Consider the following 27,478-nt stretch of genomic DNA (forward strand, 5'->3'; position numbering starts at 1 on the left):
TAAACGCGTCGGAGCTTTCCAACCTCGGCCTCTTCAGTCGTGAATTTTTCGTTAATTGCTTTTTTTTTCTCCTTTTCTACTCCCCTTTTCTTTCATTTTCTTTTCCTTTCTTTTCCTTTCTACGTTTGTCCTAGGAACTTCTCACGCTGCTTTACAATTAAATACGTTTATCGAATGTGTTCGCGTAATTGAGTTGGCAATAAAACTGCTTCTTTCTCTCTTCCTTTCTCGGTTTTAATTCAATGATTATGTATATGTATACACATATATATTTTTTTTCTTTTTAACAATTTTAATAATCGTCCCACATTTTTCCCAATCTCTATTCATTGTACTTTGCGAAGAGAATAATTTTTCAAAACGGATATCCACTCTCTATCTCATTTGTCGGTGTCTAAGGTGAGATATATAGCCTCGCGATAGGGAAATTTTTGAAACGATGATATTTCAAGATGAAGAACCGTGAACAGCGAAAATGCTGGTTGCATGCACTATGAAGGCGTCGAAGGTGATAAACGATGATTCTTCATGGGAATATATACACACATATATACATATATGTGTATATATATTTTATATATATATATATATATATATATATATATATATATATATTCTTGGTGTTGCGTCTCGAGTATTTAGAACAGTTTCGATCGGCCAAGATGGGATTGTGAAAAATGAACGGCGAACAAGAAATGTGGAAAGAAAATATCGGACAAGTTGGACAGGTAGTATCTTGAAAACGAAATTCTCTCTCTCTCTCTTTCTCGATTCGTCATCGTATCGAAAAAGTTGTCAGTTTGAAATCGTTAAATAAATAAGAAATTAAGCTTTTTCCGATAAAGATGTAGATAATCTCTGGATCAACAGGTCTTTAACTATAATCGAATAAATAGCGATTATACAGGTTGATTATATATCGATTATCATCGAAGATAAAATGTCTTATTAATAATTAAACCACACCCCACAAAGTGGCCCTGCCAAACTCATGCATCTATGACAGTTTGGAGGCGTGACGACGGTGTGTCTAAGATGATATTCCCGGGTCGCAATTGGCCGACGTGTATTCAAAAATAGTAACACTGGGTGTGACCAACGCACATGCAAACGCGTAAAACTCGCGATTGTATGTGTCTTGTAACATATACGTAGAGACGTGATGTAGATATGCGATACGCACGCTGTGCCTAAAGCAAAGAGAATGAGTAAGAAAGAGAAATAGAGAAAGAGAGAGAGAGAGAGAGAAAGAGAAAGAAAGAGAAAGAGAGAGAGAGAGGAGAGAGAGAAAGAGAGAGAAACACACACGGAGACAAAACCATGTGGCCTGGCGGAGACACTAAGTGCTCGAAAATGCTGAAGGCTTCACTCTGATCTCTGACTCCAAGGATTTCGGGTGTGTTTTGAGGAATCGGTCGAGATCGAGAACACGTTTTCTACGATCCAATAAAATCGTAAAATAGTGATTTCGGTTGAAATCGTTAGATTGGTTCGTCCGTCAACTCTTCGACGTTCGTTCGTTCGTTCGTTCGATAACACGTACCGTGACGTGACGATCGTATTTATCGTTATGCTTCTATTTACGATATCGATACGAAACTAAACAAGAAATAGATCGAAAAGTTAACGATGAGCGTTCGTTGATGCGCGTTCGTTGACGGTTGATAAATAAAAAGTACTGTGAAGTCTGTGAGTGATAAGAATTTTATATGTGAGTCGTTAGATATATGTACATGTATATATATATATATATATATATATATATATATATATGCACACACATACATATATATCTAATGTTCCGCTTTCCTTTTTTGCAAAGGAAAAGTTAAACGCATGGATGAGTGAAAAAGTGATACTACCAACGGATTTGCGAAAGGATTTGGAGTAATATCAACAATATTTTGTATTTTTCTTTTTCACGATGAGTAAGTTTGAGTAGTAGGTATACAAATCGATTAAAAATTATATATATATATGTATATGTATATGTATATAATTAGTAATATAAAAAGACATATATAACGTGGAAAAAGATTCTTGTGAATCAAGTTGGACTTGAAATGATGACCCTCGTAACCGATACCGTCCCGTACGCGTACGACAGCGTAACCAGCAGGTCGAGTTACGACGCTTATCGACATCATCATTTACATCACCATCATCATCATCATCATCGTCATAGACACATCTATGCGTCCACGGATAACGAGTATCTTTCGAGTTACATTGGCAAGAGAGACACGGAGGAACGACAGATGAGGAACGTCAACGCCGATAACAGTTTGGCGTCGGTCAGCTCCGCTCATTTTCGTCATGAAAACGTCAGGTGAGAAAAAAAAATATATAGAGAGAAAGATAGCCCGGTACAATGTACTTTCTTATCTTTCGATTTATTAAAAGAAAGCAAATTGTAGGCGTAGATGTTAATCGGTATAATAAGAAGGATCAAATAAAATGTACATTACGATAAAGTAAGATTAAATAAAAGTATAATGAGATAAGGAAAATTAAAAGGAGAAGAGGAATTCTTAGAGTAAGAGAGAGAGAGAGAGAGAGAGAGAGAGACAGAAAATTTTGTACGCGATCAAAGTCAAAGACCGATCCGATCTCACTCGAGACGCGATCGCGTGACGTAGAATAAGGCGCTTAGCTTACGACGTACGAAACGCTCTTCTCGATTCTGTGTCAAGTGCATAATGGAAAAGTTAGCGTGATTGTACGTAATTACACGTTCGTAACGTACGAGTTTTTACTTTCGTGGAAAAAAGGTAAAACTTTAGACTTCCACGTGTTTACATGATAAAGTAGCTGGTAGTAGTGTTTACGCGTTTGTTTTATTAAAAGAAAAAAGGGTGGAAAAAAGAAAAAAAAGGAAAGAGAACGAAGCACGTGCCACCGAAGCACGAGAACACCGATTCGATGGAATGAACGATCGAACCACGAACGTTAATAATTTTAATATCGGTATTGTTTTTTTTTCTTTCTTTATAGTTTTTTAACAAGTCAACGCACATGATTCAGTAATCGTGTTTGAAAAAACAACGGGGTAAATACGTGAATAAATATCGAACGAATGATTTAACCAAAACGTTCAGGGAGACACCCTTCGATCTTTTCGAAGAGACTTTCAAGCCCCGCGCGATCTTATTTCGAAGAAGTTTGGTCGCCGCTCAGAGTCCCGGCAGGGTGATCTATCACTTTCTCTGGGTTAGAACGTACGAGTGACACATTTATCGGTGTACCGTTGAAATCGAAGTCCGAAAGTCTGTATTTTAAACGAAAATGCGACGACGGCTTTAAAGCGCATTAAACCATTTTCACCTCGTACCTCGAGCTTGCTTCTCTTTGTTTTTCCTTTTTCCTTCTCCCCTCTGTCTTTCCCTTCATCTCTGCTTTGTCTCGTATGAAAACGAATCTCCCTTTCCCTCTCTCTCTTCCTTCATCTCCCTTTTGCGTATCGAAGCGTGCATAGAGTAAAGTAGATGGTTTATGGCGTATAGAACTTAGGAACGACCACCTGGAACGATTCCAATCGCGGAAACTGTTTTCTGACAGACTTACGCACGTGGATCCATTATTAACTAGCGGCTAACGATAACTAAAGGATGATTAAGGCAAGAATTCGGCAGCGTTTATTTGCAATATCTTAACTAACATTTTCATCGCGAGTCTACGCGAGTTACGATCTTCCCTTTGATCTTTTTTTCTGTTTTTTTTCTCTCTTGATATGTAAAAGTATATGCCGATTCGTATTGGAGATGTATGATATTAGACGACAGACATTTGGGTAATTGGTAAAATTTTGCTTGAAAGTAGGACACAGTCTCGATACATCCTAGACTCGGACGATGCTTCGTCCGTTGTTTCTGCAGACGCCTCGGCGGATCTCGAATCGCCATCGGCGGACGGAGAAGAAACGAACGAGAGTGAAACGGTCGAGCACGTGCCACATCCACACGTTTTGGACACGGGATCGCCTCACGGTCCACGAAGATGTCTCCTTTGGGCTTGCAAAGCTTGTAAAAAGAAAACCGTAACCGTCGATCGTAGGAAAGCTGCCACCTTGCGTGAAAGAAGACGTTTGAGAAAGGTCTGTACGCTCGAATTCATACTCAATCTATAACGCTATCGTTCCAATTTGTCCGAACCGATATAACTTACGTATTGATAATTATCGTCGATATCAACCGATCTTACATCGAACTTGAACGAATTTGTTAATTAATCAAGGACCGTCCTCCGAAGATCTCACCAGAGATGGAATTTCACTGCTCCGGTTATCCAATTAACCGCACTCAACCTGCGAGACCAAACGCAATTTTGACCGAGTGCCTCCCTCAAACTAATTGACTCGAAGTAATCCATGCGAGCTCCGATAACCTTTAAGAAGCATTCAAACGAATTTATTTGGAGATCCAAAATAAAAGTGAAAGAGAGAGAGAGAGAAAGAGAGAGAGAGAGGGGAAAAAGCGATTATACGTATTTAACGAATAGCGATGCGATTTGTTTGATGAATGTCGATTTACTTTGAAATTTATCTCGCGTTAAAACTTGATAAATATGAAAGGATCGTTTGCTCTTTAATCCACGAATATGAAAACGTTGAAAAGATATTTCAATGAAAGATGGGTATTGGTTTTCCTACGTTTAAAATTTTGTTCTTCTCTTTATCCTATGATTTTTCCTACATCGTTATATATACGAATGTAGTTTTGAAAGTAAACGTTTACGTAGCATCCAAGGTGTTTGATAGAAAGAAAACATTTGTCGGCGTTTATTGCCCATTAAAATAAGATGCCTCTCAAATAACGAATAATTCGAACGAGCCTATTAAATTTTATAGCGCGATAGTTCAGTGGTCATCGAGAACGATCATTGCGGTCGGACACTTGTTAACTCTGATTAACTTGTATTTTCATTTATCGCACGTGTGATAATCGTATTCCAGGTGAACGAAGCTTTCGAAGTTTTGAAACGAAGAACGAGCAACAATCCGAATCAACGTTTACCGAAAGTGGAGATCCTTCGAAATGCAATAGAATATATTGAAAGCTTAGAAGCCTTGCTGCAGGGCAACCGATCTTCCGGTTCGCAGGATCATGTGTCCATGGAAAATATGGTACGTAAAGAAAATATTTGAAGCTTTCGTTAAACTCGTTAGTTGTGTTTCTGTTACTTTCAAAAGGAAATTGTATCGAGTCTATCGGTTAGATGAAATTTTCCAAAACGAAGCGTGAATCACGGGAAGATACTTTTTCGGATGTGAATCCGTGAACGTTATTGAGTTTACCCTTTTACCGGAGAACGTTTGCGAGCGAGTTCACCGCAAAAGTGGCCGGTCTTCATCGTTTTTGGCAAGAAGTATTGGAAACCAATAAGAAAGGAAAGCGAAGAGAGAGAGAGAGAGAGAGAGAGAGAGAGAGAGAGAGAGAGAGAGAGAGAGGTGTAAGGTGAGCGTTCATAGCCACACCAATGCCATTACTTTTACTTGAAGTAAAACCCGAGAGGATCCGTTTATTTTCCTTTTACCGACGATCGTAAGATCGTTCAAATATTGTCCGGAAAGATTTATTTATTTATTTATCCAAACAATATCGTGTTTGAAATAATTGGTTTTTTAATTTTCATTTTTCGTTCGTTCGCGTATTCTCTCTCTCTCTCTCTGTTTCTCCTTCAGTTTTTTCTTACTTTTTCGAAGAAAAAAAAGAAGGAAGATCGGCGATCGAGAAGGAAGATTTTTTTCTTCTTCTTTATCTTCTCATCCATCGACCTCTTTGGGGGAAAGCTGGAGTGGTAATCGGCGTCGCGCCCTCTGATCTCTCGCCTTCTTTCTCTCATTCATTCCTACACTCCGCGGGCCACTAAACACCCCGTACACATTTTATCCGTCTTCCCATATTCCTCTATTTGTACTCGACGCATTCTATATGTGGCGTCGCCTCGGACTATTCTCGGAGTGAAAGAGACTCCTCGTTACTCTCTCACTCACTCTCTCAATCTCTCTTTCTCTCTTCTTATGTGTTCAACATCTTAAGAGACCCGCAAGAGAGTTCGTCACTCGAGAAATCTCTTGACGTAAACGTCGATATCTATATATTTTGACCGATTTTTAATAATTATTCGATCGTTATATATATATATATTTTGCGACGAAGAACGTTATGATTCTGGTTGAATTACGAAGGACATGAATAAAAAAGTGGGAAAGAAGAATATTAATCGGAAAAGATGCCTCGTTTGCCGTGTCAAAAAGAAAAGAAGAATAAAAGAGATGAGAGAGAGAGAGAGAAAAAGAGAATCTCGAAAGAGCGTAGCCGACCTCCAACATTGAGGCCGTCGTGCTATCTACAAGAGCAAACATCGTGCTTATTTAAAGCCGGCATTTTACTCTGCACGGCGGTTAACTCATCCTACTTTACGATAAAAGCTGCCCGATTCCTTGTCGTCTATCTTTTCAGAAACGCGGGAGCGTTCTTGACACTCGACCGAAAGATGGATCAAGAGAGAGAAAGAGAGAGAGGAAGAGAGAGAGAGAGAGAGAAAGAAAAGACGAGAGACAGACAATAAAAGAAGAAATCGGAATGATGCGCTTTGCGTCTGAGAGTGCAGCAACCGCGTATATCGCCTCATGAATCGCGGAAAGAATCCACGACGTAGCAAAGATGAAAGTTTATGAGATCGAACGAACCACTTTGCGTTGTAGGTTTCCTTTCGATTTATTTCCCTTTGCGATTTCCATTAGACGACGAATAACTATGCCATTACTTCGACGACGTATAAAATCCGTATTGCATCAAATTAAGACCGACTACGATTTTGTTGCTTTCTTTTCATTTCGTTCTTTTTCTTATTTCTTTTCTTTTTCGTTTTATTCGCTGCGAAAGTGATATAACGAATCCAAAGAGAGAGAGAGAGAGAGAGAGAGAGAGAGAGAGAGAGAGAGACGATATTTGGAACGCATGAATCAAAATACGAATCGTATCTAATATGGCAGACCGACGATCCTCGTATATCGATCCCAACGAAATATACCCTTTTACAGAGGGAAAAGAGGTTTCAAAAAAAAGGGAAAAAAGAAAAAAAGGGTCTTCTCTTGATAACGATCCAAGAGGGTTGAAGCGGGTTAATCGATCGTCGCCGTCTGCGTAGGTAATATTCGCGTTTGCCTTACGAAAAGTTTCGTCGTCTTTGTCGTCGTGAAAACGGGGAGGAGGAGGAAGGAGGAGGAGAGAAGAAAGCTAAGAGAATTTTTCCTTTGCCTCCCTTCGTTTGGTCTCTCGCGACGAGCATTGTGATTTGTGACTGCTCGCTCCTCGAATCGGTCCGACGCTTTATATTTAGCGAGGGTGAGCCGACATCCAGGGAGAGGAGGTGCGGGCAAAAGACGCGAGAGGGAAATATATTTCATTGTGTAATCCTCTCGAAGAAGAATCCCAAAGTGGCATGTCCTCTCTTTCTCTCTCTTTCTCTCTCTCTCTCTCTCTCTCTTTCTTTCTCTCTTTCTCTTTCTCTCTCTCTCTTTCTCTTTGGAGAACACGAGCCCGCCCAACGTGAAATCGCCGAGTGTTTCCTGCGAAATTCCTGTGGTCGCTCAGGAATCTTCTTTCCGCTTTCAGTAAGGCACGTCGCTTTTACAAAGCCTCAAAGCTCAATTTGTCTCTCACTTTCGTCCTTACCACGATTTCGTCCGTAGACGTATACACACTTTTCGACGCTCACCTAAAATTACCGACGTGATTTTCGCTCTCTCTCTCTCTCTCTCTCTCTCTCTCTGTCTGCCTGCCTTTTCGCTCAAGGCACGCTTAACTGATCTTTCACAAACTATTTCACCAACCTGACAAGTCTCGAACGATCGATTATCCCTCGAAAATTTATTTCCAGCTAGCTCTTACGTACAACTATTGCCATTGTTATTTCTCTCTAACATTGCGTGGAAGAACGACGCCGAGGTGTGTTGAAAAAGTGTATAAAACCTTTGAGGTATAGTGTGAGATTTTTTTTAAGCAGCCACACGAGTTAATGTCATTACCATGACTCGCTATGTGGTCGTGTTCGTAACAGCCCACTAAATAGATAGATAGATAGATAGACAGAGAGAGAGAGAGAGAGAGAGAGAGAGAGAGAGAGAGAGAGAGAGAGACAACCCTTTTTACATCCATAAGAAAAAAACGATAATATACACTTAATGCTGTCGCAGGTCAAAAACCATTAGACCGCCTGACCGTTGAGCGAGCTGCACGTGTCCCACACGTGTGTGTTGCTTTTTCGTTGCACAGAAGAGAATGATGCGTTAAAAAGCAAAAAAACGAATCTTTTGGAAATAATTTATATTACCTAACGTTTGATTATATAGCTTAGATGGGATTACTGGAAAATGGTCGATATTGTCGAAAGAAAAGTTTTATTTCTTTTTTATATTATAATCTGATTTATGGAATTGTCAGGCTATCGATATCGATAGGTCGGTTAAAAATGAAGGAGATGGGAGAAATTGTCAAGAAAATCATGGAAACGAACGGGGAACGTAAAGAGGATATTGGGCGTGATTCGACATCGTCCAACATGTTGTCCTATCGACAAGTTGCACCCACCCCATTCACATTTTATCTTTATCTCTGTTATATCGCGCATCGACCGATTTTGCTTTTGGTAGAGGCATTGGGACGTGCACGATCGGCTTTCTGGTAATGGCTACGACCACAGTTAATCGCTTACAATCGAGTCGATAGGCATTGTATCGTTGATCTCCTCCTCTCTGTAGGCCGCGATATAGTTATAGAATTCTATGTCTATATTAAATACGAGTGTCCAATTTTCTCGATAGACGAGACGTACTCGTTTTGCTTTATGAGATTGTTATACTTTATGCAATATTCTCTTTCTCTCTCTCTCTCTTTGTTTCTTTCGCGAATGCCTACGTCCGTCGATTAGCCTTAAAAGCGAGTCTAAGCTACGGTCGATTCATCATCGGTCGGCCTTCCCTCGATACGCGAATCTCGCTCCGAGTTCCCCGAGGTTAAGCTCGAAAGACGTCCTTTCGACGAAATTAGAATAGAAAAAAATCTTTCTTAATCGCGCTCGATCCGGCGACACGAAATTATACCGATGACTTGCGCTTGGCTCGAGCAACGTCGAACGTCGAAACTTCGTAGGACATTAACGAGCACGACGTTTCGACGATTTTAAATAAATCAACGATTCTCCTCCGCTTACGTCCTTGATCGTCTCGTATTCACAACTAGCAACACACATATATATATACACACGTGTATAAATATGTACGCTCGTAGAATATATATTGTTCGTACCGGACACCAGGTGCCAATAACCAAAGAAATATCGTCCCATGACGGACTCGCATAACTTTTCTCTCGTCTCGAAGCTTTTCAAAGTTTTCGTCCGCATCTTTAGGTTACGACGAGTCGCTCGATTTTACGTTTACCATCGCCATCGAAAACTTACCACCATTCTCATCGCCAATGGTAACGAGTCATCTAGACGTGCCGACGTATAATTCGGTGTTTACGATGTTTTCGAGAAGTAAGTCGCGCGGAAGAGTATTATATTACTCGTTTGCGTAAATATTCATTAAGTATCGTCGGAAACGTCTCTCTCCCTCTTTTATCTTTCTTCTTCGCTCGAGCTATCCGTCCGTCGGTCGCTACCGAAATATCTTTTCGTTTATTCGACGACGATTCTCCGATAGGAGAGTCTGCCCGAGTTTGGCCTATTACCACTACCACCACCACTACTACGTACATTTTATTTCGTCGCTTCGATCATCGGGATTTAGCGGATCGCGCGATCTATTCGATCTTCGACGCTTCGAATTCTTCTACGTGAAATATTAGTCGTAAGCCAACGTCTTGAACTCGTATTTGTTCGAAACGATTAACTCGGCTCCGTATCGATCCGTATAGATAGAAAGTTAATACATTGTGGATATATCTCAAGGCGACTCGATTACGACGGGTACGCATCTATGCAACTCGATTAAACTCGATGTGCACGCAATGACCCAATTTCCAGAGGAGTTTCGAGAGTTCGAACTTCGTCAAACATCGCTTCGACTACTCTCTTCGAGCGTGATATCAATTCGAGAGCGATAACCCTCTTCCGTTGTAGACGGATGGAAGAAGAAAGTGACGAAAGTATGGAAACTCGGTCTTCCTTTTCATTAAATAAACAATCTAAGTTGGAAGACTATGCTAATTTTCTTTTACTACCCTTGGACGAAGCAAGATATCGGTATTAGTTATCCGAGTGTTTTGAAATTTCGAGCGTTATCGCTTACTTCATAAAGATCATAGCGTAAAAAGCATGATTCGCTCTAACGAAAACGATGATTCCATTTAACGACGGTGCGATACGGTCGTTCAATGCGAACGTCTCGTAAATTATATGGAGGTATTTTTAACGCGACGTCGGGGGTGTACCTTTCGAGAGAAACGGAATTATGAAAGCGACGAAGGAAAACGTATATATCGATCCGCCGTCTTTAATACCACCACGTCGCGGTCAAGAGACACTTTAAAGAGCGAGTGAGAGAGACAAAAATATATTTAACGTCGCTCGTCGATCGTAATGGTTGACGAGGATCCGTTTTACGACGATGTCGGCTCGCTCAATAGATTTTTTTTACAAAATTCAACAACATTCTTTTCCCCATTTTCGAGGCAGCGATAGGCCCCGGAGAATCATCGACCGGATAGCGGAGGCAGTCACCGTCAAAAGTGCCAAGTCAAAACAATTTTACCTTCGGATCGTAAAATGCTTAGAGACGGAAAGTTTTCGAAGGGGGAAGGCAAAGCCGAAGAAGAGAAAAAAAACCGAACATCGTCCCTAAATTTGTAGTAATTTTTTTCCCTCTCTCTCTTTTCTTTTCCTTTTCTTTTTTTAAGCGAACGGGGAACAAGAGCACGAATACTTCATTGTTTATTCGAGCGCTTTAAAAGCAGTTTGTTTTAAAATTAGCGTTCACGTAGCCGTCAACGCCTACTTCCTAGATATAAAATATATTTTCGAAAATCACCTATCATATATTGCGAACTGTATGAAATCGTTTATAATTCGGTTAAACGTGTACCGCCTGTATAATGAAAATTTTCAATTAGTTAAAAGTTTTAAATTTCCCGTACGGCGGAGCAACCGAGCAATTTTAGTTACCAATTTATACTCGATTCTCTAAAAGATTATATTCGAGTAGCGTACACAGTGGAAGTACTTTTTGTCCACGTGGTTGGTAGCACTTGGCGAACAACGTAATTGCATGCTGAAATATAGCTACTCGATTTAATTTAAATCCATGTTCGCTGCCACCACGGGCGAGCACCGCTATAATCTTTCCCCTACGAGTTACATCGACGGAAGTATTTTCGATCCCGGCGTTAAATCCTCTTTTCTTAATAAGAACAACAAAACTCCGGCAGACACAAGGTTCGCGCATTAAACGACGATTTTGCTTTTGATTTTTTAGAACGGGGAGTCTCCGCAATACGTGACGGACAGACTTCGACAATTCTCGGATCCCTTGGCAAGGTTTCAACCAATTAACGGTAAGTAGTATTCTACTGTCTCGAACTCTTAAGCGCGACAAGACGAGAAATTTCTAATAAGACTAATGCTTTTTCTATTCTCCAATGGCTATCACGCTACCACGTGGAGATACCGACAGCGAGTACATCGTCGAGTTTTAAACGCATTTCGTTCGTTCCAATTCGATCGTTCGATTATTCCCGTAGATTAGCAAATTTCATTGAATTATTAACTACGCGATATACCTATTGATATCGGCTCGATCGGGTTATCGGTGTCAACGTAAGTCTAAGCATTTTGACGAAAATTGATGATCCCCGTAGAACTATAAGTCTTTCGAACGCGTGTACACATCGCGATGCTCGTCGTACTTTTATCACGCCCGCGTCGTTCGAGCTCGTCCATCGTCGTTCGTGCTTTCTCGCAAAGCCGTTCGGCCACTTTCCTCGAACGTAGTTAATGAGTTTCGTGTTGCCGAAGCTTCTTGTCACGGAAATTCCGCCAGCTTTAATGATCTCGTACCAACGAATACTCGAAGAAGAACCAACGCGACGTACCCTTTTAAAAATCTTTCTACGATAACGAAAGTAATTGCTATGTCGTTCAACGTGTAACATTTTTTGATAAGAAAAAATACAAAAAGAAAAAGAACAAGCGTGTTTTTGCAATTCCCAACAAGAATGACACTTAACAAATTCGCTTACATTTTTTTTGATTTTTTTTTTTTTTTTCATACGATACGATATTCTGCAAGGAATAAAAGAAAGTCATAATGATCGTGCTCGGTCTTACCGTGGAAAAAGATTATGGACATCTGCTTCGCATAAGGCAGAATATGTGAGACCTCTGCTACGGAAATATATACAACATACTGTACGAATACGCATATACATACGTGCATACGTATTGTCGGCATAAGCTTGGAAGAGATAGAACGCGTTGCATATCGAGGATAACGGGACTAACATATGAGGAGAAACGATGCGGTTTGCTCGTCCTTTTGCATTCTGAGAATTTTTGATAAGCGAAATAACTAACACACGCGCGCACGCACGCACACACGTATATATAAAAGAATATTTCAAGACAGTTATACGCAAAAATTGAAATTGTCGTCTATCTACATAAAATGTCTACCGTCAAGTACAAGCACATTAAAAATTCGCGTTTGGCTAAAACACAAAATAAGTCGACACGGATGAGCTAAAATGGTAGGTGAGTCGTCGTACAGGTATTTTTAAGCAGATTAATGCTGAACACGAGGCAGAGCATTAACCAGATCAGTATTAATGAGTTTTGTCACCCTTGAGTGACATCAAGATTCTATTCGGTTACACTCCGTTTCTATAGATAGCCACCCATGAGCTTCAGCGATGTAACATTTCTCCGTACGCGTTAGCTCTTACGAATGTAGGAAGGAGGATGTAAACGCGGAGAGACTGCTAAAAATCTTTCGAAATCGTTAACTCAAGGAAATTTTCCCTCGGAATATTTCCCGCTGTAATAGACATCCTTCCAAATCCAAGCGCGCACCTTATTCCAACTCACCGAAAAGAAACCACTTTGGTTTCGAGAGAAATCTTGTCGATAAGAGACCGTATACGTAACGCGGGAAAGGGAATTGGATGAAATTCAGTGAATTCCTACCGGTCGGAAACGATCTCCGATAACGCTTAAGAAAAATCGTAGGCGTTTGGAGAGAAACCCTTTTTGCACTCTCGCGCGTTTCCCGCTTTGTATCGATTCCTTCACTCGATACCTTCTTTCTCTTCCGAAGCATCACAGACGTCTTCGAAGCACATCCCACCATCTTCCCTTCGTCTCTTGACGTCCCTTTTCGACTCTTCTCTCTGCGGAGGCAAAGTGAGTGAACGAGTGAACGAGTGAGTGAGTGAGTGAGTGAGAGAGCGAGAGAGAGAGAGAGAGAGAGAGAGAGAGAGAAAGAGAGAAAGAGAGAGAGAAAGAGAGAGAGAGAGAGTCTAAAGGCGGAGGAAGTTTAAAGACGTCGCTGTCGTCGACGTCGCCGCCGGCAGAGTTCGGGCGTTTCGGAATAAATTATTCAGGCGGCAAAAGCCACGCCGAGGGGGCGCGGCCCGATTTTCCGCTTGACTACCCGGCCAATTTCGACCGCTCGGTACGTCCCTGTCGCGTGGGAGAGGGATCGCTTTTAATCGTTCCCTTCTTTTATCCTATCCTTACTCTATCTCTTCTGTTCTCTCTTCCTCCTCTTGCTTCTCCTCGTCGTTCTCTCGGTAGATACGAGAAGAGAGTTTCGCGATCCGTATCGTTTCGCAACGAGTCGATTTCCTTTCTGTATCTCGGGTTCCCTCTCCTCGTGTCGAGTGACGACGATTGTCCCGGGCACGATTATCGGAAGCTTAGCGACTCTCGCATACCGAACTATGAGCACGACTCTCATCGACGTGTACAAGCTATACCGTATATCTTCTATGACATATGTACGTACGTGTATACTACGTTATTGTACCGTAGTTCATTGGCGTACAAATTTCTCGAATAACGCGTCTCAATCAACATTTTTAATATTTCATATTAACGCATTGCCGACATTGTTGTCCTCCACGTATATACCCGCGAACGAAACTATAAAAGTATAGAAATATTTTAAAGACGTCGGGAGACTACCACGACGACTATCGTAGTCATCGAGTGGAATTATACCGAGATATAAATTCGAGTTGATCGTTCGTAGCGCTCGCAAGGAACTTTGTTCTCTCGTAACGCTTCCTAGCTTTCGCGAAGCTTCCTACTCGATTAGAACCTACGTCTATCTTCTCTCAAGTATTCTCTCGCGTACGCCACTGCGACGAACGTGCTTCCACGGTTTCTCATGCTACGTCGCGCACCACTACCACCACGTGCTGCCACTGTCCATCGTCATGAATATGCCGTGGCGTATAACATCGTCAGCTAGAATTACGATTGTTCCGAAAACAAAGGACGCGCCCGCGGATTATTAGTTTCAGCGCTAACTTCAACGTCACGCTTGGATGATTGTTTCTCCCTTGGTTCCTCCCCCCCCCCCCCGCCCTCACGCCTCCTCCTTCTAATCGCTATCCTACGCGAGTTGTATCATGCGAGTCTGCGATATACCATCGAGCTTTGCGTCGCGACGGCTTTTTCTACTCGCAAATATCATCCACGTTGTTTCTTTTAGATCATGGCACAGATATCGTCGCAAGAAGTAAATGAATAAACAAAAAATACGAACGAGGAAAGTCGAAAGAGAAAGAGCGAGAGACAGAGAGAGAGAGAGAGAGAGAGAGAAAGAGAGGGTGTAATCGAGTTGCGACTTATTTCCGCACCGGCGAACTACGTTGTTAAATAGGACCAGGGAGGAAGGGTGCTGGAGCATGCAAGAGAATACCAACCGACGAACATATGTTCCCTATTAAATGATATGCATTTATGTGCCAACCCTCCCGCGAATGAGCAGGAACTGCGAAACGAGTGTAAGAACGTAAAAGAAAGAGAGAAAAAGAGAAAGAGAGAGAGAGAGAGAGACCAGCGTGGTTACTCGCGCACGGTACTCTTCTTGGACATTTATCCGCGCTTCTATTTCCGTGTGACATTTGCAAAGTCTTCGTTTTTCCGCGGTGCCGAAAATGTGGCGGAATTAATTGGCCTACATTCTGAAAATAGACGAACGTATGCGTATTCGTGAACGTGCGTATACGCTCTCTTACGCGCTACTCTTTCACTATCAATCTTTATATTTTTTTACGAGAAGTAGAAAAAAAAAGAAAAACAAGGAGAAAGAAAAAAGAAGTAGATAAGGTCGGTTGCATTCTTCGAGATGCGTCGTTTCGACGGATGATCGCGCGACGAGGGGCGTGGGAACGCGCATAAATACGATATCCAGGCGCCGTCTTTTCTCTCCTTCTCTTTTACTTTTCATCGGAGGGTTGGTCCGATTCGCTATGACGAAGAACCACTAGGCTAGGGAACAGTGATCACGTCTCTGACTTCTCCTTACCCTCTTAGAGTCGAACGTGCCTCGTCGTCTCCGGTTTTCAGTACCCTTTTTCGATAGAAATGTTCGTAACGTTCATGGAATATCTATTATGACTGGATGTGCAAATGGTTGTACCAACGGGCTGATGCATTCCATTACAAGCCACTATTACCAAAGTTTAAAATTAGTTATTTGAAACGAAACGACGAGAAAAAGGAAAAAAAGAAAAAAGGGAAAAGAAACAAAAGGTATAATTTATGGGGACGAGCGACTACGTTTATCTAGAATTTCTATTGGTAGCGCGGATTCTAGAAACGAATGAAAATATCGAAGGAATCTTTAGTAATATCCTGAACGTATTCCTTGCACTTGGAAATCTCATACCACCCACGTTACGGACGTTCAATTAATATTAGCATAGTTGCATATGTATATGCGGCTAGATCCATCCCCACAGAGATGCAGATCCACATTGGTGTTTGTGACGTCGGTGACGGTGAGAGCGTTTGAGTATCGATTGAATATATCCCTTCGATATTGCGTGAATACGAATTAGATATCCATTAAATGACCGTATTCGATATTACGTTGTCGCGTTTGAACGCTCCCATAGGATAAAGAGAGAGAGAGAGAAAGAGAGAGAGAGTGGACGAGTGACAAAGATTGCAAGTGGTGTAAATATTTCGTTAATATCCTATAATATATTTCTAATGGAAAATTTGATAGGATAGAGTTATACATACGTGCAACAGCCATTATACCATCGAACGTGATATAACTTTTCATTCGATCGCTTCGATATGAAATCTTTAATATCGATATTAATAAATAAAAAATGTATTCAGATTTCAAGCAATCGCTCCGTCGAGATTTCCCAACGAATCAATTTCAAAAAATTCCACAGGCTAGAAACGTTAAAAAGATAAAAAACAAAATGATTGGATGGCATCGATCTTATTGCTCTTTCCGTATATCTACGCGCACGGGTTAGGATACACGTATTACGATTTCATGTGTCTCGGTGTACGCTAACGAGAACTTAATTACCAGCGTATCGACGGTTCTAGCGTCCGGGCTCGAGGAAAAATTCGAAGAAGGCCTTTGGAGCTCTTACACATTTGTAGATATCTTCGTACGTATATCGAAGTTTCGTGACTGTTTGGGAGGCGTGCATGAGTGACGCGTTGCCAAGAGCGCGACGTAACGTATGTACGAGCAAGTATTATGGATCTGTTCCAAAACAAGCTTCATTTGCGTCGTGGCTGCGTATACATCGTCGTTCATGCGTGTGCGTACGCGTACTCGTCCACGGATAGAGAGAGAGAGAGAGAGAGAAAGGGAAGAGTCCGTGTCACTTCGAGGGTAGTCCTCTAGAATCTAGAGTGTAGTAGGCCATCGTAGGAATCGAGTGTGAGAGATAGAGTCAAAAAGAGAGAGAGAGAGAGAGAGAGAGAGAGTAAAAGAGAGAGAAATAGAGAGAGAGAGAGAGAGAGAGAGAGAGAGAGAGAGAGAGAGAGATAGGGGGAAGCAATAGCGTGCTCCACTCTCTTTCTCTACCGCACCGATAATATAACTCGTGGATCCGAGCCAAATCCAACTCCGTGCGAATATTTCTGCAATGTTTGCATTGCCACTTGATACGCGAGCTTACGTGCACGCGTTATACTCTCGATCCTCGAGAAGGTAACTACAAAGCGAGGAGCAATAATAATAGCACGTGTGTCTGTATCTTTTAGAAAAAGATATTTAATATTTAATATTAGATAAGAAGCCAATGTTATCCTCTCGTGAATGGTAGGTATATATGATCAAAAGATACTGTGTTAGACACGTGGAACGATAATCTGAAAAAAAAGAGAAGAAAAGAAAATATGAGAAGACGAAGGAGTCGTGGACATGGGGTTGTCATTGCTTTTCATTCTACTTCCTCTTCTTCTTTTTCTTCTTCTTCTTTATGGGAATCACGTACCGAAGACTCCTCTTTTCTTCTTTCACGAAAAGCCATCTAAGAATCTACTTTCTAGCTTTTTCGATCGTTTTAAGAAGCTCTCGAAGAGAAAGAGCCTTATGGCGAAGAAAGAAACAAGGAAAGGGACAGAGAAAGAGAGAGAGGGATAGAGAGATGAAAAGAAATACGAGCCACTTCTATACCCTTCGGGCTTTCACGAGTTTGGAATAATTTTATTGGTCAGATTGAAAGGTTTTTTGTCCGATTGACAGTAGTACCAAATGGTACTCTCGTCGATGGATGATCAAATGCTTGAATTCGGTCAAATATTAACGTGGATACTTTGCTTGTAGGATCTTATCGCGATTATGGCTCATGCTCGATTTCGCGGTTAAAACGATCCAGCTTTTATCGTTGTTCGATCGATGTAGAAACGTAATTCTAGAGAGAAAGAGAACGCGTGCATGTATGTGTATATATATATATATATATATATATATATATATATATATATATATATATATGTACGTACGTACGTATTTATGCACGTATGTATGTACATATGTATATCTTAACTCTTGGCGAAATAGCGTTATTCCGGTGAGGGTTGTGAAAAATAGGACGGAATCTCGTAAAAGTAAACGACGAAGGATAACGAAGCGAGAAGGATCAAAATTTATGCTTCGATGACGACAACGAGAGGTAGGAAAGAAGGAGGAAAGAAGTTAGCCCAACGAAACGTAAAATTGCTGGGATACCCCAGCGAATGTTATTTCTCGGTACGAGTCTTCTGTCCATAACATTCGTTCGTGTCCACAAAGTTGTTTCGTTTCTTTACGATTTTCAACGTTTCAAAGTTTCCATTTGTTTGCGATAAACTCGTTTTATTTCCTTCCATAGTTTGGAAAATGGTTACGGACGTTGGAAATTTTTTGCTATACTCGAAATGAGAAAGTATATTTTAGCAACTAACTTGCAGCGAAAGGAAATAGAAGAATTGAACGATCCGAAAGATCTCAGACTAATTTCGTAGTCATAGATCGTTATCTATTCTTTCTCCCTTAACGACGGGGTGGTCTCCTTTGGCAAAGACTACACCTTCCTCGAATAAATTGTCAACGTTTAATTGCTTACTAGGATATACATACCTAGCACATCGAGAAATGGAACTCGTACAAAGAGGACTAAGAAGACTCGAATGTCGACAAGAAGACGAGAGAGAATCCGCGAAGTAAATCCCAGTGATAAATCGGAGGATGAGATCTTCGGTTCCTCTCTCGCGGCGAAGCGACTCACGCATTAGCATAATGCGTCTCGCCGTCTTCTCGTTTACAAAACGAGCTCGATAACAATCGAGTCGGCGTTTATTAAAAGCGAGAGAGTGAGCGCGCGCACCCGCGTATACGAAAGAGAGACAGGGGGAAATGGCGTAGTGGAGAGACACGAATGCAAACGGACAGAGTGCTCGACGATGGCAACTATTAAAATAACTCGGAATTAATTAGCGTTAATGAATACCTGGCTATTGGCAAGCGTGAAACATAATTCAACGGAGCCAAAGACAAGTGTCGTGGACTTGCAACGTCGATGCCATTTGCTTCGAATGTTTCTTCTATCGGTTCGCTGGACGATAAAAAAGTAATGAGAAAGAGAAAGAGAGAGAGAGAGAGAGAGAGAGAGAGAGAGAGAGAGAGAGAGAGAGAATTCATCCATCAACTCTTTTATAATACAACTATACAACGAACATTATATTTAATTTTATTCAAAAAGAAAAATCGGAGCTTATCGCAAAGATGATGCAGTCTATTGTGAAGAAGAAATCCTTTTGCGTTCGAATACGGACAGTTTTCTTTTCGCTTTACAAATATTCCCCGAGTTCGTACTATGCAGTTGGAGTTAAGGCAAGAGGAAGAAGACTTGGAAACGGTCGTAGAAGCGTGAGTTTCTTTGAGGCGTTTCGCAGTTGCTACCATCGCTCCGGATGGTCTACTGGATCCATGTCTCCGTGTCTACAAGAGGAGTAGAGAACGAGAGAAAAAAGAGAGAGAGAGAGAGAGAGAGAGAGAGACAGAGACGAAGCAAAAGAAATGAAAAGAGGGTGTGGAGGGTGGAGACTCGCTAGTAAAAGGGCATCGAAAGCGATTCTCTCGTTATACCCGACACGCTATAATTCACGATTGCGCTTTACCATGCGTGTACGTACGCTTAGGTGGCTGCTGGGTTAAGGCCTACTCGAAGAAACTCGGAAGCACTTCGAGCAAAGGATAGGCTCTAGCCGTGCAAACGATATCTCGACGAAACGCGTCGTCGGTAACGGCTGCCAAGGAATTTACCGAAGCGTGGATCGCTACCGCGTGGTGCCTGATTATTTTAATTAATGCTTTACCGTTACGTCCCATTTGGTGAGCGTTATTCGAAAACATCCTAACTTTCAACAAAATCTTTTACGATACTCGACGAATATCAAAACTACCGAAATTGTGAAATTCCTGCTTACGAAGGGATAACTTGCGAAGGTGGATCATCCCGTGGATCAACGCGACAAAAGAAAAAAAAAAGAGAGAAAGAGGAAAAGCAGGCAATGACATTTTTCTCGATTTAATTGGGACGTTGAGAAACACGTTCGAACGAGCCGTGAAAAGTCCTCCGCGAGGGTCATTCCTTTTTTTTCTCTCTTTCTTTTTCTCTTTTTTTTCTTCCTCACCTCTCTCTTTCTTCTCCTTCTCCCCCTCCAACCTCCCAAGTTTCGTCGAAGGAGGACTCGAAGGAGGAAACAGAAGAAGAGCAATAAGACAGATCAGAGAGGGAGGGGCGAGGGGGGATGAGAAAATTTGAGCCACCCTAAAGTGCCATATATTGCCACGGTACATTAGTATGACACATCGTCGTTGGAGTCCTCCGCGTCGGCGAGTCCTCAGCAACGGCGACGGAACGCGAATTTAAGCACCGCACGGAAACCGTCGCCAACATGCATACTTTCGTAGCGGACAAGAATCCGTTAATATCTCTGGAAAACGTTATTTCGTCGTTCGTTCGTACGAGTCGACAATGTTTTAGCTTTCCATTCCTTTAAGAGTATTTACCGTGGCGAACGAAGGACGAAAATCGAAGGTCTGCAAAAAAAAAAAAAAAAGGAGAGAGAGAAACGAGTTCGTTCGAACGAAAGCGGAGAAGTTTTTCCTATCGTCGATCGTCCGCTCCTTTTAACCTAAGAGTTGAAAAGTGCTCGCACGACGATGGATCTCAAGGAAAGCTTTCTGAAAAGAAACCGTCGTGAGAAATGGAACGGTCGGTCGATGAATACGTTCCCTGTTATTTCTATATATCCACGTACGTAGTTTTAATTTCGTACCGTCGTTGACCGATATTTTCTCATTGGAAATTTATTTATTCGGATCCTTGTCAAGACGAAGGAACAAAGAATAAATCCGTGATCGGTCGATCTATCTATACAGGTACCTTAAAGTAAACGAGCCCTTCGAGAGCCCTTTGTTATCGCGTCGGACCGAATGGTTCGCTCGAGAAAATTAATTAACGTGGATTAGAGCTCGAGAAAAAAACGCGGTCGCGGTCGAGAATTGTCTAAGATTCAGACCGACGCCTTCAACAGTCTTCTCTCTTCGGTGATTTAAGATCTTAATCGGCTTGTCCGGATAAATCATAAAAGACATTTTTTACGAAAACGTTATAATCTACGATGTTATAGCGAAACGTCGCTTTCGAAAGTTGGCCGTACGTACGGTTAAAGAGTACCGCGTCCCGACGCGAATATGCGTTTCTCTCTAATGAGATGGAATCAAAGCTTCGTTGTCTCTTGCACGAGAAGACCCAACGGCCGTGTCTCGGTCTACGGGAGACTTTGAGCAAATCGACTGAACCGTCTTTGAAGATGGAAATACAATTAAGACGTCTTAATTTACTTTTGCGTTCTGCGTATATCCGTTCGGCAGTTTAAACGAGAAATAAATCGAAACTCCTATCTTCGCCGAGGCAACGTTAACTTCGTTTCGTTCGATTTGTCACTCCCTTATCGAACAAAGGGACCCCTGTTCGAACAAACGCAACCCTCTCTTCTCGTATCTCGCAGGAATTATTTTTAAATTTCGCGAAAGCGTATCTAAAGCGATCGATGTAAAAGCGTATACGTATGTCGTCCAAATTGAAGATCTTTGGAATCGTCAGCTAGATTAACGGTCTACCGTTTAAACGACGCTTTATTCAACCCGTTCGATATTATCGATAAGAATCATGGAACGGCGAAGGAACGAATCGATAAATAAAATTCGAACGCGGTCCATCCCCATCCCTATTTATAGGGATGCTTCCGTTTTCAAATATATCTTTCTGTACGTTTCTACATCGTCGTCCGTAACTCGAACGGTTATTTTTGTCGCGCTTACCTAATATTACGAGATGTGTTACGAGTTAATCCGTCGATTTATCGAGCCGATTAAAGTGCCTCGGCGACTTGACTCGAGGTAAATGGCACGACTATACGTAGACACGTGTGTACGGTCTACCTACGTACGCATATATACGTGTACGCTATGTCAAAATAATCGAAGACTCGAACGAAGTAGCGTCTTAAGTGGGCTTCAGATGGGAACCATTTTCCCTTTACGATAAGCCAGACCCAGATTTCCCTGTTTCGTTAGGAGTACCCTCGACCGAATAGCAAAAAAGAAAGAAAAAAAAGAAACACAGAAAAGAAAAAAAAAACAACAAGAATATAAATCCGTTGTACAATAATGGCGCACGCCAGATCTACATCCTTCCAATTTTTTTCACGCGTCTTTTTTATCGCTCGTGTTACCTACATACTCGCGTTATCCTATCGAGAAACGATTGATCGAGCGACGTTTAACGAGAACGTCGAGTAAAATTTACAGGTTGCTTTTTCGTCCAACCATTTGTCTCACTTACAAAATTAAAGCATCGGAGATGGTTCCCTTCATTGAGACGCTATGAGAGCTCTAACGGAAAGTGACACGTTACAAATGGTATCGATTAATGTTTTGACATAGAATTTACTGAGGAAACACGAACGGAGGGAGGTACGATTCAATCGTCGATGGGTCGTAATATCGTTTGTTTTATAAATTGGTCCTATTCGAAAATGAATAAAATCATTATCATCGAATCTATCGAAATTAAATCTATACGCTAATTGACGCAAAATTAGCGATTATCGACTGACGATCGTTCATGACCTTATGCAGCATAGGAATTACGGTGAAGATATCGAACGTCGAATTAAATATTCGTCTAATTCTTCAAATATAATGTCGGTTCATTCATCGCACTTCATTTCGATTGAATTATTGCATCATACGGAATGGCAGCTTGCGGTAGACCGTTAATACATAATTTTCAAACAGCTCTGTCAAAAACTATTCGGCATCGTCGTTTCCGAATTATAATAACAGTAGTTGGCAAGAAACCATCGCGCGCGGTCTTGGTGATATGTCATCGAGAGAAATATGACAAGCGAAACTATGTATCGCCGTGAGATTTATAAATAAAAGCGTTGGCTATCTTCCTCTCCTTTTCGTATCAAAGTTCCTTGCCAAAAGGGAGGATCGTTCTACGTCAAATTAATTATCTCTAGGATATTTATTCGAAATCAAACGTTTTCCTTTTCTTTTATTTTTTAAACTTTCCCGATGAATTACGCCTTCGTTGTTAGCTGTTATTCGTATACCGATAAAGGTCGAAAAAGAAGAGAAAAAGAAAACAAAAAATAAGAAAAAGAAAAAGAAAAAGAAAAAAAAGAGAATGATTTCATATTCTTATCCCTGGCCAAGTAAAAGTATATATTTATTCGTTGATGTTAGCACCTGGCGAATCTATGTAATATCGTCGTCACGTACGAACGTGGAAAAGATGAAGGGTATAGAGGATGGAAGTAGTGGGTCAGTCACTTTTACCTTATCCTTCCATGACAGGACGATCGATCAACGTTCAACGCTACGAACGTGCCGCGACTAATCGTAAGTGCACGAGTCGATCTTCCCTCTCTTTCTCTCTCTCTCTCTCTATCTCTCTGTCTCTCTTTCTCTCTCTTCCCCCTTCTTCCTCTCTTTCTCTCTGGAAACACTTTTACGCGTGTCGCCTGGTCGACGGCGCGTGTTGACGACCAACACCTTTAGACACCACCTCCGGGTGGTACCAACTCTTCAAAATTTCCCTGGCAAAGCCAATAGAGGATGATGGACGTACCGTCGAGTTCGCTGAAAAGCTTTTCGTGTCACCTTCGAAAACGAGTATCGTTCATAGATACAGAATATAAAGTATCGTTGAATTAAACTAAAACAAAAATGTTCTCTTTCTTTTTTTCTTTTTTTCTTTTTTTTACGTTAAGAAAAAAAAAAGAAAGAAAACAAGAATGAAGATGAGTAACGCTCACGGACATTGAAATAAGTTTCTTCATATTTCGAAAGCTAAACGAAGCCTTTAAAAGAAGGATAAGTGCTTCGAGATCTTTAAATGAATGGAATAAGTCGTTCGACTTCGATTTGAGGATATTCACGATTGTATAATAGACGAAATTACGGAAAAGTAGACGTCGTTAACGTCGGGGCTCGTAGTCAATGGATCATCGCTCGTTAAAAAGAATTTCTCTTCGTACTTTCTATCAGCGTACATATGTATGTACATTTATTTTCTTTCTCGAGTAGGAAAATTAAAAAAGAAGAAGAAGAAGAAGAAAAAGAAGAAGAAAAAGGAAACAATTAATATCCCGGCGTTATCTTGCTCCTTTTTTTTTCTTTTTTTTTTTCTTTAGCCTACGTTTGTCCGTGGAAAACGAGAAAATAAAAGGGGAGAAAGTAACGTCAAGAAGACTCCCTCCCTCCCTCCAACCCATCCTCGCAACATCCTCCTTCCCCCTCCTCCTTCTCTTCACGACTTTCTCCTCATTCCGACTTGTTCGACTTTTTTCATCTTTCTTTGTTCTTTAGTCCGGAGAGAAACGAATTTGCATAGGCAACGTTCTGGTACTTTAAGGGCTTTGAAGCCGTTATTCTTGGCACCGTAATACTGCCTGAACAAGCACGATTTGTTTTCAACGGTACTTTCTGTTTTAAATCCGGACCCCATCATTGTACGGCCAGTGTTTCCCTTCTACCCCCTCTGTCACTGTCTGTCTCTCTCTCTCTCTCTTTCGCTCACTATCTTTCTTTTTCCTCTCATTTCTTTCGTAGAAACGATACACTTTTATTTTTATCGTTCGCTCTAGCTTTTTATTGCGCGCCCGTAGCACGACGAAATATACACATGTACATACGTACGGGATATACGTATGGGATATACGCTATATAGACGTTCTCGGCCTCGTTTCACGCAGTTCTGTGTTTTACGTTGTAGGTATGTACATACGTAGGAACGAACGAAAATGGTATTCCCGTTGAGAGTTATTCCTCTTTTATCTTTTTTTTCTCTTCTTTTTGTATCTTTTTTTTCTTTTTCATTTTTATTTAGTTGTTACAACGATTCTCTATTCCCGTCGTTCATTCGTCGAATAAATATTGATAAAGAGAAACGGCGCGTCGTGGATGTTTAGCCGAATAAATTTTGGCAAATTTCCCAGTGTGTCTTAACGTCGTGCCTAGGGACTTTAATCGACCGATTAATTTTAATATACCGGCTATATAGAAACGCGAAGAAGCGTAAACAATGCGTTTCATAATATCGTCGTCGTTGAAACACGAGGAGTTACGAACGTTACTTCATTATCTCTGATAGTGGCGCCAACAGCAGCCATCTACGCTATCGAGCCACGCGCTGTTCATTAGTGGTCAATAGGAAATTCGCTCGAATTTGCAATTGAACGTGTGTATTCGGCCAATTTGATTGAATTCTCGTAGGTATACGTGATGTTCCAGGTCACGTAGAATCCTATCAGAGGTTCCTGTGTACTATATGCACACGTAAACGTCCATGTATAGATATTTCGGTCCGTACGTGTGGTCGCGACGGAAACGACAATTTTCCAATACAACGAGTTGACGTTTCTACCTCCTTTGCTTTCTTTTTCCTTTCTCCCTTTCTCTCTCTGTCTCTCTCTGTCTCTCTCTTTCTCTTATCTCTCTTTTTCTCATCCTACCTATTCATTGATTACCCCTTCAAACAGTCGTATGCTCACAATTTCTGATGCTTTCCTCGATATGAAAACTTTCTTTCTCGTTAGAGCATGAAAATGCAGTGTTTGAACTTTTCAAGAGGGAAATTTCGACTTGATGGAACGTTACGTCGATCCTTTTGTACATAATTAACATAATGATTTCGTTCTCTCGATATCTCAATGTATTCTCACCTTACAGTTTAATAGACAGTTTAATAAGAGTTTAATTTTAGATAGTTTAAAAAGAGAGAGAGAGAGAGAGAGAGAGAGAGAGAGAGAGAGGGAGGGATTTAGTAACCGATGTTAATTTCGTTATGCATTATTTTCTCTTGTTTCAGGATTCGAGCAAGTCGAAACGTCGTCTGGTCAAGGTAACGGAAGCAGTTTGGATTGTCTGAGTATGATCGTTCAAAGTATCAATGGACCGGCACAAGCTCCGATGGAGAGTCATTACTCGTCGCATCATTAGGATTAAGACAGTATTAACGGAGACTATCTGGAGCTCGAAAAGCTCGACGCATCGAAGCAACGTTGAAAAGTATTCATAGAGATTTAGCGATAAGAAAAGTCGAAGGTCGAATTTAACTATTCGATTCAGATCCCAAAGAATACGGATAAAAATGTATCGATCAGAATTATCCGATTAAAGTTAAGTACAACTGTATACGTTGCCGACTCAAAAACCGTGGAGAGAAAGTTGGTGGGTATAAACGATGCACAACTTTCACGGATGCTGCTAATTCGCGAGATTAACATTTTTTTTTTTTTTTTTAACAAACTTCCGTGGGATGCGAGTAGTACGAGGTAGCTCGTTAAATTAACTCCATTCTACGATAAAAATGTGTACACAATTAGATTTGTATTTTCCGAGATTGTGAGCTTCGTCTTTCTCTCTTCTTTTTTTTTTTTTTTTTTTCGTTGAAAATACCTATACATTTTCTACGTAGTTTAGTATAAGACGAAAAAAAGAACAAAAAGTATAAAAACGTACAACGAGATCGTCGCGTGTTCGACAGAACGTTGGAATCTTTTATTTTCTAGTCCCAGAGAAGGTATTTGTCTAAGTGGTGCAAGTACGAAAAATATAATTAGAAAATTTTTCCGACACTATCAGAGAGAGAGAGAGAGAGAGAGAGAGAAAGAGAGGGAGAGAAAGAGAGAGAGAGAGAACGAGTTAATATTCAATTAGATTTTTTCACAAAGCACCTCGATTACAAACAAATAAATTTAGCCGCACCTCATTATTATTATATTTCATTATTATTTTTCGTAATTAATAGACGATCGTACGTTTGTTGGTACCAAAGCCATTATTTTTATGAACGTTCCAAACGTGAATAATGACCGACCTCGTCTGCAAACGATGCGATGGAATGACCAGCGAGAATGGAAAAACAATTATCGCGAAATTTTATCGTAAAAGCGTAATGGATGAGCGTCACCGGTTGAAAGCATATTTCTTGATTTTCGATCGCCCCGATATTTCGCCATTTTGAATTAGCGTCGTTTATAGAGATTATTATTAGACACGTTTATTTTGAACGTTGTGACACAATTCGACTTTTCTTCTTCCGAAATTTTAAAGATTTACGTTTCCATTCGAGCAGTTTATGTCTTATCGATTTAAATCGATTTTTATTCGTCGTAAAAAACGACGAATTCTCTCTCTTTCTCTATGTAACTGAAAGAATTTTGTGTACGAGAATATAATGGTACAACGGTATGTACGGTTTATGTATGTACACTTTTATTTTTCTCTTTCAAGATACTGTAAATACGGTGATTCAATAAATGTATCGTTGTAAAAATGGAAAGTCCCGACTTTCCTATATTCCAAGTTTTTCTCATAATCCTCCCTTTTTTTCGACGTAGTTTTACTATTAATTCCCTTCAA

General features: G+C 40.9%; 1 protein-coding gene across 3 annotated transcripts; it reads left to right on the forward strand.

The window, feature by feature from the left end:
• Positions 1-1,307: 1,307 nt before the first annotated feature.
• LOC127064377 (transcription factor SUM-1) lies at positions 1,308-27,478 on the forward strand. Of its 3 annotated transcripts, none has more exons than XM_050995336.1 (6): positions 1,308-1,711; positions 1,823-2,329; positions 3,817-4,093; positions 4,952-5,122; positions 11,480-11,558; positions 25,923-27,478. In XM_050995336.1, exons 2-6 carry the CDS (start codon positions 2,064-2,066, stop codon positions 26,051-26,053), a joined length of 924 nt encoding a protein of 307 aa, XP_050851293.1. In that variant the 5' UTR covers positions 1,308-1,711; positions 1,823-2,063; the 3' UTR covers positions 26,054-27,478. The 3 variants fall into 3 exon arrangements, with proteins under 3 accessions (XP_050851293.1, XP_050851294.1, XP_050851295.1); XM_050995337.1 differs by having other exon boundaries at positions 1,308-1,689; XM_050995338.1 differs by having other exon boundaries at positions 1,310-1,711; positions 3,820-4,093; positions 25,923-27,474.

This window comes from Vespula vulgaris, chromosome 6 (genome assembly GCF_905475345.1).
Source record: "Vespula vulgaris chromosome 6, iyVesVulg1.1, whole genome shotgun sequence".
NCBI classification, from domain to species: Eukaryota; Metazoa; Arthropoda; class Insecta; order Hymenoptera; family Vespidae; genus Vespula; species Vespula vulgaris.

Bases quoted from the DNA above. Each gene is read 5' to 3' on its own strand.
- LOC127064377 (XM_050995336.1), top strand. From the start codon at position 2,064: ATGATGACCCTCGTAACCGATACCGTCCCGTACGCGTACGACAGCGTA. The intron at 2,330-3,816 runs GTGAGAAAAAAA...TTTGCTTGAAAG, and splicing joins TTTCGTCATGAAAACGTCAG to TAGGACACAGTCTCGATACA. The intron at 4,094-4,951 runs GTCTGTACGCTC...ATCGTATTCCAG, and splicing joins AAAGAAGACGTTTGAGAAAG to GTGAACGAAGCTTTCGAAGT.